This window comes from Pocillopora damicornis, chromosome 4 (genome assembly GCF_964200805.1).
Source record: "Pocillopora damicornis chromosome 4, jaPocDami1.2, whole genome shotgun sequence".
Taxonomy (NCBI): domain Eukaryota; kingdom Metazoa; phylum Cnidaria; class Anthozoa; order Scleractinia; family Pocilloporidae; genus Pocillopora; species Pocillopora damicornis.
In genome coordinates, this window is record NC_142673.1 from 1 (window position 1) to 12,832 (window position 12,832).

The window sequence follows — 12,832 nt, forward strand, 5'->3', positions numbered from 1 at the left end:
CTAGCGACCAGGAAGAAACTGATCCCGCCGGCGAGCCCACGCCCGCAGCAAGGCCAGAATCACCGCCACCCGTTGCAATAAACCTAGTATCGGACGACGAGGAGCGCGGAGAAGACGATGGTGGAGACGAAGCCCCACAAGAGCCTCCCGTGGCCGCCCTCTCTCCCAAGAGGGCATCCCACGCGCCGCGTCTAACAGATCTCCCGCCCGCAAACCCTAAGCAAAGGTCCAGGAAGAAGACCGCATCTCAACAACCGCCACCCGTTGCAATAAGCGCAGTAGTATCCGACGACGACGGTGACGAGCAGCTTCAACCAGGTGGTGGCGCAGAGGAAGCACCACGACAGCCTCCCGTAGCCGCCCTTTCTCCGAAGAGGGCGGCCTATCACGTGCCGCGTCTCACAGATCTCCCGCCGAAGCTGAAAAGGTCCAGGGAGAAAACCGCACGTCACCACGGTCAACACGTGCTCGCGGCAACAAGGCCGCAACTAGCGCCGCCCGTCACCACCGGCATACCCCACGCCCACGACGACCAGCAGCACGGAGACGATCGTGTGGAGGAAACCTTACCACAGCCTCCGAAGAGGGTGGCGCATCACGTGCCGCCTCTTACAGACTTCCCACCACATCTGCAAAGGTTCCCGAAGGCGGCCACATCTCATCACGGTCAACCCATGCCCGCCGCACGGCTGGAAATACCGCCACCCGTCACAACGAGCACACCCGATCGTGAGGAGAAGCCAGGGCATGATCGTGCCGAGGAAACCCCACAGCAGGTTCCCGTAGCCCCCCTTCCTCCCAAGAGGTCGGCCTACGCGCTGCGCCTCACAGATCTCCCACCAGATCTGCAATGGTTCATGCAGGAGACCAAGTCTTTTTTCACAAGGCCTCATGCGCTGGAGAGGCACGGACAGATGCTCGCCGCGAGCACGTTCGACAAAGCCTTGGAACGCATCCTGTGTGAGTATGGCGGCTCCGCATTTTACATTATTTGCTAGTTGCATCGCTCGTGGCATTTTCGGTGATGGAGCACACAAAAAAAAACAAAAAAACAAAAAAACAAAAAAAACAAAAAAAACAAAAGAAGAGAAAGAAAGGCAAACCAGATAAGCAAACAGAGGAATGGAACGCGCTCCAATTTTCTGGTCCTCTTTTCATGTTTCTCGGCCATCTATCCTCAGGTTAATAACGTTAGATCTGCCCCACAGGGGATTCCCTGTGGGGTGCCTCAAGGTTCTATTCTTGGTCCCTTATTTTTTATCCTGTATGTTAATGATTTGAACAATGCTTCCCTGCTTGATGCAATCTTGCTTGCTGATGATACAAACTTATTTATCTCCCATAATGACCCTGTTTACCTAATTAACACATTAAATAGAGAATTAAACAAATTGTCAACCTGGTTTGCAGCAAAGCGGCTCTCCTTGAATTTAGCCAAGACTAATTTTATGGTATTCAAGCCTTGGCAAAAGAAGCAATCCTTTGAATTTCAAGTTTTCATAAACGAGCAGCCTATTCTTCGTGTTTCTGAGACCATGTTTTTGGGTGTTTTATTAGATGACAATTTGACCTGGAAATCGCATATATCCTTAACAGCAAATAAATTATCCAAATCTATAGGTATTATTCATAAATCTAGGTTTTTTCTCTCTACTCACTCCCTTCGTACTTTATACAATTCTATGATCCTTCCATATTTGTATTATTGCAATTCAGCTTGGGCTGGTACCTATAAGTCAAACCTTCAAAGAATTGTAACCTTACAGAAACGTGCGTTAAGAATAGTAAGCAATTCTACATACATTGCCCATACTGGCCCTATTTTAAAGGAACTTAAACTCTTAAAATTTCATGATATCCATTCGTTTCAATTAGGTACTTTTATGTTTTCATTCGAGAACTCTACACTCCCTTCCAAATTCAATAACTTTTTTTTACTGAATAGTCAAATCCACAATTATAATACTAGGAATGCTCAGTCCTTCCGTTTGCCACTGTGCAGAACGAACACCAGGAAGTTTTCAATTTACTTTCAAGGTCCAAACTTTTATAATTCGTTAAATTCTGACATAACCAGTTCTCCCTCCTCCCCTTTTTTTAAAAGAAAGCTTAAGGAATTTCTTCTCTCTAAGTATTAGCTTCTGTAAGGCAGTAATTCTTAACTAACTTACTTAATATGCGTGTGCGTGTGTGTGTGTGTGTGTACGTGTGCGCGGTCAAAGTTAATTACCATAAGTCCATATTGTAATTCTAATATAAGATTAGTTATTTTAAGTGAGAAAGCCTGACTTGTTATAAGCCTCGTGGTTTCTTTCAGGTTTTCTCGCCATTTATTTTCTGTCATCAATTTTCTTCATTTTTTTTTTTTTTTCCATGTGTAAATGTCGTATATGGCAAATAAATATTGTATATTGTATATTGTATATTGTAGGTTATCTTGGATACGTTCAGCGAATCCGGCCCGGAGAGTCGCCTTCAGTCCAAGACTTCCATCGCGGGGATCTTATCGAAGGATACCTAGACTATCTGAAGGTGGGTATCGAGGTTGTTTTAGAACGTTGCACGTTGCAACGACAACGACAGATGATTGTAGATTATCATTTGACCTGCTAAAAGACATTTACGACACGTTGCCATCTCGTCTCTACATCAGGAGGAGAGGAACTTGAGTCCTGCGACCCTAAGCGTGCACGCGAGCAGTCTGCTGTACCCACTGAAGTATTGCTATCGGGGATTGGGGCCACAATTCGAAGGTATCCGCATTATCTCCCAGCTCAGAAGAACGGCCACTGTACTTCAGAAGCAGGGGGATCTGGAGAGGGCGACCGCAGTCGAAGATCTCAAAGCGCAAAGCAAGTGGCTGGATTGGTAAGTGTGCTAGTTAGTTAGTGTAAAACAAAACAGAAACAAAACAAAACGGAAACAAAACGGAAACAAAACGTGTCTGTCTTTTAAACATCTTGGATGATCAATCGGGAAAAGGTAAAAAATTTAAAAATAGTCAGAATCGTGTTTTGTGAACGCTTGTCCTCGAGGTCTACAGTTCCTGCCTGCCTGCCTGCCTGCCTGCCTGCCTGCCTGCCTGCCTGCCTGCCTGCCCTTTTGAGTAGACGACTGCATTCAGAGTTGAAATGCTTGAAAATAAATGCAAGAAGTACAGTTTCAATTTGTAGGAATGAATCGTTTCTAAAGATATTAAAGAACACTGGTCCCCGCTTTCTCTTAAGGGAACAAGTCCTCCTAGCTAGGGAAGCCCAGCGGTGCCGGTTTGAATTGGCCAAGGGCAGACAGCAACGCGCTCAGGAGGCCCGCGACCTGCTGCTTTTGTCACTGTACACCCACCTCCCGCCCAGCAGGGGCCTAGAAATCAGGACGATGGAGTTGGTCTTGGAAAGCCAACTGGAAGAACCGTTTCAGAAAGCGCACTATCGTGACAGAAACGTGGCCTTGATCAAGACAGATGGCGACGGCATCGTGCTACACCTCGGAAGGTTCAAAACCTGCAAGCAGAGCGGGCCTGAAACTATTCCCATACAGGTAATTCTTGTCACGACTGAACGACTGACACGAGCAGAGTACGGAAATTAACAAGAGTTCTGAGCACACTTTAATAACAGTCTCTCTCTCTCTCTCTCTCTCTCTCTCTCTCTCTCTCTCTCTCTCCCCGCAGGCAGACAGCCAACTCTGCAGGCTGTTCATACAGTTTGTATCAGAATTCAGAAAGGTGCTTAATCCGACGCTGTGCAGCAACTACCTGTTTCTGGTAAGTATAGGGTTCCCCGTCTTATAGCCAGCTAGCTAGCGCGGGCTAAAATTGCCGGGCTCGGCAAGGCAAAATTGTCCAACTCATGCCGTCGCCGGGTGAAGTAGCACTCGCTTGAAACTAGCTAACTGGTTAGGAATTTTTGGGCCGAAGAGGACTCTTTGAAAACACTGGCCGTGGGTCACAGTCACCACAGGCCCTGGTTGTTCAAAGCTGGGTTAAGGTAACCCAGGGTTAGTGTGAAATTTGATTTCAGGTCTGAAAACTTTAAGAGAAAATTCAGTTCAAATCTTTTTGCTTGCAATTTGATCATTGCATGTTCTAAAAAGAATAGTGAAGACTTTCCCCAAAAGACTTCTGAACAAAGAAATAAAGAAAGCTGGATTAAAATTTAACCCTGGGTTAGAGCTAATCGGCCTTTGAACAACTGGGCCCACTGCTGTGCAGCAGCAGATCATTTTGACTCTGACCTATTTCATTTCAGAATTCCAAGGGTGCACCGTACTCGAGCACGTCGTTCACAACACGTTTACAGAAAATGTTCGAACTCCTGACCGGAAGCAAGGTGGCGGTATGCGGACTAAGGTCATCTTTCGTGACCTGGGCATATTCCCAGAGGTAGGTCGACATGGCTATTGAACTGCAAGTCACGTCCTTCCTTCCTTCCTTCCTTCGTTCGTTCCCCGCGAATTTTGGAATCTGTTGCTTTAAAACGCCGGCATAGCCACATCGCTGATAACCGTTTGATACGTTTTTCTTTTTGTCGTTCTCCCTCTGTCTATCTGCAGCGGATGCGACGATCAGATGAAAGACAGCCTTGCTGCTTGTCTCCGGCACTCCCGAGAGCAGGCCCAGCACACTTACGACCGACGCACGGCAAACCAGAAGAAGACCCCGGCATTAGATCTGGCCAGGCGCAAGGCCGAAGAAGAGGAGCTTGTGGCCGGGCCCATGACCAGGTCTCTCCAGCTGCCAGAGATCTCGGAGCCGGAGATCGACGTGGGCGACTTTGTGGGACTCGTGGCCGAGGACAGCACCCTACAGAAGCCTTCGATTTTCCTGGGGCGTGTTCAAGCTTTCCTGCCGGAAGGCCAAGCCCTCCTTCTATGGTACAGGCACACCGGAGGTTCTAACTATGCCCCAGACTTGGACGGTGAGCAGTGGGTGGAGTCGAGAGAGTCGCTAGTCGCTGTGAAGGTGGCTGCTGCCAAAGGCAGTCCCTACGCCATGCGACTGCTGACCAGCGTGCGCGAGATACACAAGGCAGTCATGGGCGGGGAGCGGGGATCCTGACCTCAAAAAAAAAAAAAGGACAAAGCAAAAGGACAAAGAGGAGAAAAAAAAAAAACAGAACGAGAACTCTAAGAAGATCCCTTTTCTTCGCTATTGTTGTTGGACTTTTGGAAGCCGCCAGAGAGATTTCTAGCTGTCAGATAAATAATAAAAAGTGTGTGAATTTGAATTTGTCTGGCTTTTGCTGTTCTGTTCGGTCCTGTCCTGTTTTCTCGCTTTCTTGTTTTCTTGTTTTCTTGTTTTGATTTTGTTTTTGTTTTTTTTTTTGCACCCGGAATTATTTCATTTGAAGCCGTCCGTCACAAAAGCAATACACCCGACAGGCAAAAACCGGCCACGAATGGTGATTTTTCCCCGATTCAAACTTGCCCACGCACGTCCGGGCCGATTCGGACTTGCCCGCACACGAATTAATTATTTGCCCACAGCTCGCGCGTCGAAACATGTGACGGTTCAAAGGGAACTTTGATAAATATGGATCAATGATATCGAAAGGAGGTAGACTAAATGATGAACAGTTAGAGCTAAATGTTAACGGAACAGCCATTAAATCATATAATTCTATTCTAAGTTATTGGGTGTAAATATTGATGATAATTTACATTTTTCTGATCGCGTGAGTAACATCTGTTAAAAAAAAAAAAAAAAAATTAAAAAAAAAAAGAAAAAAAAAGGAAGCAGTCAAAGGCTGGGTGTAACTAATAGATTAAGGAAGTTAATCCCAGCCAAGGCTAAATTACAACTTTTTAAGGCTGCTCTTCTGCCTTATTTAACTTACTGTGGTACTGTATGGAATTGTTGCAAAGCTAGTGATTCTAGAAAAGTAGAGAGGGTACAAGAACGTCAATCTTAAATATTTTAAATACTATCAAGATCATATTATTGTAATTATTATCATCTTATTATCTCATCATATGAAGGTTATCATCTTATTATACAGGGTGGGGTATTATAAACGTGGGGTCTACTATTTTCGGGGTAGGGTAGTTTTATATGGGAAGAGCTCTTTTATCATATTCCAATAAATTTTTAACGCATAGTTTTATATAGATCAGACGAGTTTAGTTTAGGTGTGCTTACCTAGTGGGAAACTGCTATCTTATTTGACACGTAAATAAAGCTTATGATGATTTTATTTATTATTATTTGATTGGCTAGTTGGCCGGCCATCTCGGCCTAGCGCCAAATGTCCCCCCCCTCCCCCCTCCCCCCCTCCCCAAGGCGCGCGCGCACGCGCATTAGGTGACTCGACTAGCTAGCCCTGCGAGCTAGACAGACATGTCTTTTCGTTTCGCCTCCACGAAATCGGAGGCAGTGGGAATGTGGCATCACACACCTTCCATCCCCGAGGTTTCGAAGTTGCGATGTTGCTGTGTTCAAGGTAACCCTGTGCAAAGAATGATTCGTTGGGCGAGGAGAGCACTTATTTCGAGACTCTCTAGTGGCTGTATACATTATCTGAATTGAGTTGACCTGAGAATTTACATTTCTTTCCATCAGATCTTGTCTTATGTCCACGCTAACTGCATGCGGAATGGTCACGGAAGGGTTACTCGGAGGGCAAACTGGAGCTGATGGCTTCACGTCTGCACCTGTTAAAGGAGAACGCAAAACTGTGACAGTGTCTAAAGCAGGCCCATCCTTGGGTCTTCACATAACAAATGATAGTTCGGGTTGTGCACTCATCGAAGGTATCGATCCAGGAAGCATTGCGCACGAAGCTCCCGGGATCTGCGTCGGAGATCGTATAGTAGCTATAAACGGCACGACTGTCGTCGGTACCGGGCACCGTGATGTAGCTGCTATGATAGCATGGGTTCCGGTCGGAGGGATAGTCGTCTTTGGGTTGATCGAGCCTGAGAGAGAGCAGCTCAGCTCCGGTAAGTCAGCTATCATCTATTATCTATTATGACAGAGTTACAATCTGCCATGCCATATATTCTAACTGCTGATAAGTCAAATGCTCTCACTGTAAGTGAATGGAACATTGACACGGCATCCAAAGGGACCTCTTTTGTCGTGAAAAAATACAAGATCGATCGTGGTAACAGTTCAGAAACAATAATTTGCGTTCTGGTTGCTGAATAAAGTCATGCCGATGGCACTCTGCTCTTTGTTCGAAGCCTTTGCAGACCATTTGACTTTCTCGCTGTAGTGAGAAGTAATGTGGCTCTCCGATCCTCTTTTCTTTTTTTTTTTTCCCCCCTCAGCCCAGACACTCACTGGTAGTTACTGAAGAGTAAGACACTGAGTCTCCAATCCAAGTGATTCTGCTATGGCCGTTGCCAGATGAAGAATTTGCAGATTTCCAGTTCCCAGTTGATTTTATATTTGACATTCGGGGTGCAGTGTCGGATGGTAGAAGTGGAAGGTTGAAATTGTTATCAGTTTTTTTGAAAACGCGTCACTTACTCCTTGACGAAAGTCCAAAGTGTTTTGTTTCACCGACACAGGTTGTCTGAATGTTGTCTGCATGAGCATGAAAATAATGCAAGTGCAATGAACCTTTTCTTTTGGGTTTGGCCACCTTGTTGAAATCTCTCGATTCTTTCTTTACGAGTGAGTATTGAGATTACTGGTTTGGCCAGCTTGTTTAAATTTTCTCAATTCTTTACAAGTGTAGATTGTAGAGGCTAGCTAGCTAGCTAGCTGCATGGGCTGCTAACTAGATGTAGAAATCTGGGAAGGTTCTTCCTTGGCCAATTCTGAGGCTTTAACCCTTTTTTGACTCCCAAGAGTGATTCACATGTAACTTCTCCCTGTAATTAATATCTAAACATTATCTGGCAGACAGGTCAGGAGAAAACTCAACCTTATCGAGTAGAAGTGGTGATCTTGATCTAACACCAAATTCTTGTCACTTATTTACAATTATGTGGCAGCCAATCAGATCTTGGGAGTCAAAGGCCGGTTAAAGCAAGAGATTTTAAGACTTTTTGTAAGAATGTCCTCAGAGTTTTGTGTGGGAACTAGTTGCTTGGGGTTGACACTTGATGTGTTGGGTTTTTTTTTTTTTGCTTGCTTAGGGTTAGACAGTGCAATGCAACTTTTATATTTAACCCTTCAACTCCAACCAACACAGAAGTGAGTGACCGACACAGAGTTTCTCCTTACATCATCCACACAATATCGACCATCTAGGTGACGAGAAGAGAGAAAAATGTGGATTTTGTGGATAATTAGTGGATCTAATACTAAATTCTCCGGACTCACATGATAAGAATTGTATGGTTGGCAGTCAAAAGAATTACAAGTTTGATCTGGGAGTTAAAGGGTTAATTCATGGTTCGTTCATATCTGTTTGTTAAATAGATTCGTCCAATAATAAAAATGATGATGTATCGTGTACCTAAGTACCTCCTAGATATTGTACTGATGTCTGTATTTATTTTGCACACAACTTTTTTAAATTGGTGAGAAACAACTTTCATCTACCTACTGATTCATCGGATGATCTGCATCAGGGTTACTCTCTCTCTCTCTCACGGTGGGTGGCATCCAAAAAAAGAAAGAAAGAAAGACCCGAGAGGTCTCCGCTTGAGTGTTTTGCATGCCAAAAGAGTCAGTGTCTTGCTGTGCCATTTCATTTCATTTCACCCTCAAACTGCCAGAGGTGATCGACATGTGACTTCTCCCGGCCCGAGGACCAAGTCATGCACATTCCTCCAGTGAAGTACAAATCCAATCCTTGCCTGGGAAAGTGGCTATATATATATATATATGTATATCAAGGTAACCACTTGTGCCTGATATGTCTGATGATTCTCACCACCTGTTTGCTGAATAATGTATGGATATTATAGGGAGTTATATAGTGTCAAACACTAACAGGAGTTCAAGGGTTAACCCTTTAGCTCCCATATCAAATTTGCACCTCTCCTCACTGTCAACCATACAATCCTTTTGATGGTAGCTACTTGGTAGAATTTAGTATGGCATCAACCAATGGTCCCCAAATTGAGATGATGTTCTGGATTCTCAGCACTCATCCTGTTGATGCTGTATTGATATCGTTAGGAGTACAAATTAGAACAGTTTTGCAATGATGATGCCCAAAACAACCCTCTACCTGTGGTAAGAGGGCAGGCTTTCCTTTCTTCATTTCCAGAATTACTGGCCAGGGGTTAAATGCATGAAATGCAATCTGAATAATAATAATAATAATAATAATAATAATAATAATAATAATAATAATGATGATATTACATGTTTCAAATCAAAAATGTCAATGCTAATTTTTGACCCCTGCTTTTCTTTCCTCTAGGCCAACCAAGGACCAAGTCCTGTACAGGCACCTGCACCTGCAAATCCACCCAGTGACTGAGGTATGAATAACAATCAATTGTTCCCAAAGTGCACCACTGAAAACAGACCATTGAAAGAAAAAACATCCTTCTACTACCTGCTGGTCTATGTCCCTCCTTGACCTCTGCACAAACAGTGCCCTGCCTTTCCCCTGGCAAGCCCCGCTGCTCGCTTTGCGACGCGCGCTAGCGCTGGTGGAGCCTGTGGCTCCGGCCTCAACAGTTTGCCCTCACCAACCGGCCAGCGGTCTAGGAACGACAGCCCCTCAAAGTTTCACCTCTGCAGCTACAACTTGTGAGCATTTCTTCCACTCTCCTGCACTGACCATTCCATCGCCTCTCTCTCTCTCTACCTCTTCTCTCCACTGCCTATTGGCATTGTTGGCAGAAATTTCATGTTTTTAGCAATCTCATTTAATAATAGTAGAAATGATAATACAATATCCAATATCCAATATCCAATATCCAATATCCAATATACAATATACAATGTGCAATATCAAGCAGACAAGTGATGAGATCAAAGAAAAATAGAAATGAAGGGAACTTGAGCTGATCCAATAGAAAATTCTCCAAGCCAACGTCACCAGAACTGTATGGCTGACAGTAAGGAGAATTACTATGGAGATCTTGGGAGGGAGTGAAAGGCTTCATTAAAAGGAGGCTGTAAATTGAATGTCAATGTGAATTTTCCTGCTTTCCTGCCTGTAGGGGAAACAAGGACCAAGTGAAGTACAAATTGAATCCTTCCCTGGGAAAAAAAAAGGTCAGTCAATTCATAAAATCAAATCCGTGAGAATAATGATTGATCACCCACTCCGAGATAATATTATTATTGTTATCTGTCAGCCATTTGAAATGACAGGGCTTGCACAGGAATGAAATTCCCTTCAAACCAGATTGCACCTGTACGTCCCTTACCACTTGAGTGTAACCCTTTAGCTCCCAGATCAAATTTGCACCTCTCCTCACTGTCAACCATACAATCCTTATGATGGTAGTTCCTTGGTAGAATTTAGTATGGCATCAACCAATGGTCCCCAAATTGAGATGATGTTCTGGATTCTCAGCACTCACCCTGTTCATATTGTATTTATATCGTTAGGAAAAATTCTCTCTCCAGGTCATTTGCGGTAGTGAAAGGGTTATTAAGAGCTGTCACATCGCCTCGCCTGCAGGTAAATATGGTCAATGACATTACTAGATTTCTGGATTATACCATCCATTTACCCGTCTACGTAACATTTCCCCCACTGAACACACAAGAGGCTGTCGTTCCCCTGACAGGCCATGATCACCATTGCGCTACGCGCGCAGGCCTTCTGGGCACCTGGGGCTACCACCTCAACAGTCTGCCGCAGGCCTGCGACCAGCGCTATGGAAATGACAGCCATCAGAAACTTTTAACTCCGTCCATCATTATCACATCAACCCTTGACATTAATTCATTCCTCCTTTGCAGCTGAATTTCATTCAGACACTTTGGATTGGTTATTATTGCTTCAAAAAGTGCAGGAATTCAGTGTGAAGCTAGCTCTGGCCTTAAGGAATTGTCATACTTTTTGCTGTGCAATTTCATGTTTCTATCAGTGTCAACAGATGAGCAAAATTCTCTCTTTTCTTCAGTTGCAGCAGCTGACATGCAAGGGCAGGAACTGTGCTGGTGTGATGTAGCTATCAAGTGCCACCATCAAGGTTGAATGTGTGCAGGCAGTGATGACTGGAGATTTTTTCCCCCTCTAAACAATACTGCCTAACCGAATGGAGTAGACAAGAAAAGTTTTGACACATTCATTGGTATTGTTGTTGAAAATAAAGACTGATGCCCAAATTTATATTCAAAGGAGTGTGTGGTTTTGTCCTTTGTCTTTGTGTAGGTAATTGGATGATCTCTAGCGATATTTGACCTAAATGCCTGCAGTGATATTTCAAAATTGTTATGCGTAGTCTCACCAGCTGTTAGGCCGGTGGCATTTGAGGCAATTTTGAAATATCACCAGTGGTATTCATGCCAAACATCAGGTACAAATTATGCTGTTATTCGTCTCTACCGCTACCCGGGTTTAGTTTGTAATTTTCACATGTAGGTATTTGGCTTAAATTAAGCTGAAACACCACTGCTCTAAGCCAATCAAATCGCAGAAATGTCTCATGTGCTAGTATACGGGCATTAAAACCGGACAGTGCAACCTCGATGTATGAAACCCTTTCACTCCCAAGATCTGATTAGTAATTGTCCTTACTATCTGCCAGACAACTCTTATGATGTGAGTTCAAAGAATTTGGTATTGGCTCAACTACTAATCCCATGATCGATGTTCTTCTCCATTCTCGTCACCTGCCTGCTTGATATTGTATTCATACAGTAAGGAGAAGTTCTGTCTTGGTCACTTGTGGGAGTGGAGGGTTCATATTTATTTCATTTCGCCAATTTGACAGGCACGTTTTCTGTGATTAGAATTTCCTCTAGGAGTATTTCATTGTCCGAAGCTTTTTGATTTTGGCTCCAATAATTTTTTTTTAAATTTTGGAGCGCGGGCTCAACTCTATGCATACACCCCAGTACCCCCTCGGTGTCGAAATGGAAACAGACAAAACACATGGCGAAGGTAGTGAGTAGATGTCAAGGACTTTCAGTCTAAGACTCGTAGAACCAACCTTCTGAGGCTTATTCTGCTCGGTAAACGGAGAGTATTTTCCCGACGATCGGTCCATTTTCTAAAGGGAGGTCGCAAGTGCCTGTCAAATATCCCAGGCATTTTTGCTTCGTTTTGTGTACTTTGGTAGAAACTCGTACGTCGAAGGAACGCGCTTTAAAAGTGTATGAATCCAGAGCTACACATATTTACAGTTGAGGGTGACAAACTGAACGGATGTACCCAGTCGTTTGGCGTACTGTTGGACCCTAACCCTAACCCTAACCCTAACCCTAACCCTAAGCAACCCTAACCCTAACCCTAACCCTAACCCTAACCCTAAGGGTATAGCTTAGGGTTAATTACGGTTGTGTAGGGTTGAGGTGTTTTAGAGTTTAGAGTTTTTTTGCGGCTAGGGTTGCTTATGTTTGCTTACGGTTGGGTAGTGTTTAGGGTTTTCAGCGTTTAGATGTCTTCTCTTTTTAGGGTATATATTAGGGTTAGTTACGGTTTTTCAGGGTTGAGGTTTTTTAGAGTTTAGAGTTGTTTCGCGCCTAAGGTTGGCTAGGTATTTTTACGGTTTTGTAGGGTTGATGGTTTTTTAGTGTTTAGAGGTGTTTTTCGGTTAGGGTATATATTAGGGTTAGTTACGGTTTTTTAGGGTTGAGGTTTTTTAGAGTCAAGAGTTGTTTCGCGCCTAAGGTTGGCTAGGTTTTTTTACGGTTTTGTAGGGTTGACTGTTTTTTAGAGTTTAGAGGTTTTTTTTCGGTTAGGGTATATGTTAGGGTTAGTTACGGTTGTGTAAGGTTTAGGTTTTTTTAGGGTTTAGAGTTGTT

At 44.0% G+C, this 12,832-nt stretch overlaps 2 protein-coding genes across 14 annotated transcripts; both read left to right on the forward strand.

Moving 5' to 3' along the window:
• Positions 1-6: 6 nt before the first annotated feature.
• Positions 7-5,081, forward strand: LOC149046348 (uncharacterized). The gene is made up of 7 exons (XM_089203014.1): positions 7-960; positions 2,432-2,532; positions 2,654-2,868; positions 3,228-3,537; positions 3,671-3,763; positions 4,248-4,381; positions 4,552-5,081. Exons 1-7 carry the CDS (start codon positions 675-677, stop codon positions 5,054-5,056), a joined length of 1,644 nt encoding a protein of 547 aa, XP_089059140.1. The 5' UTR covers positions 7-674; the 3' UTR covers positions 5,057-5,081.
• Positions 5,082-6,279: 1,198 nt separating this feature from the next.
• Positions 6,280-11,203, forward strand: LOC149046349 (PDZ domain-containing protein GIPC3-like). Of its 13 annotated transcripts, none has more exons than XR_016185635.1 (7): positions 6,280-6,437; positions 6,557-6,936; positions 7,267-8,788; positions 9,321-9,381; positions 10,072-10,126; positions 10,466-10,538; positions 10,987-11,203. XR_016185635.1 is itself a non-coding variant. In XM_089203015.1 (3 exons), exons 1-3 carry the CDS (start codon positions 6,421-6,423, stop codon positions 9,374-9,376), a joined length of 453 nt encoding a protein of 150 aa, XP_089059141.1. In that variant the 5' UTR covers positions 6,280-6,420; the 3' UTR covers positions 9,377-9,382. The 13 variants fall into 13 exon arrangements, 1 of the variants encoding a protein (XP_089059141.1); XR_016185636.1 differs by having other exon boundaries at positions 10,484-10,538; XR_016185631.1 differs by having other exon boundaries at positions 6,557-8,788.
• The last annotated feature ends 1,629 nt before the right edge of the window (positions 11,204-12,832 follow it).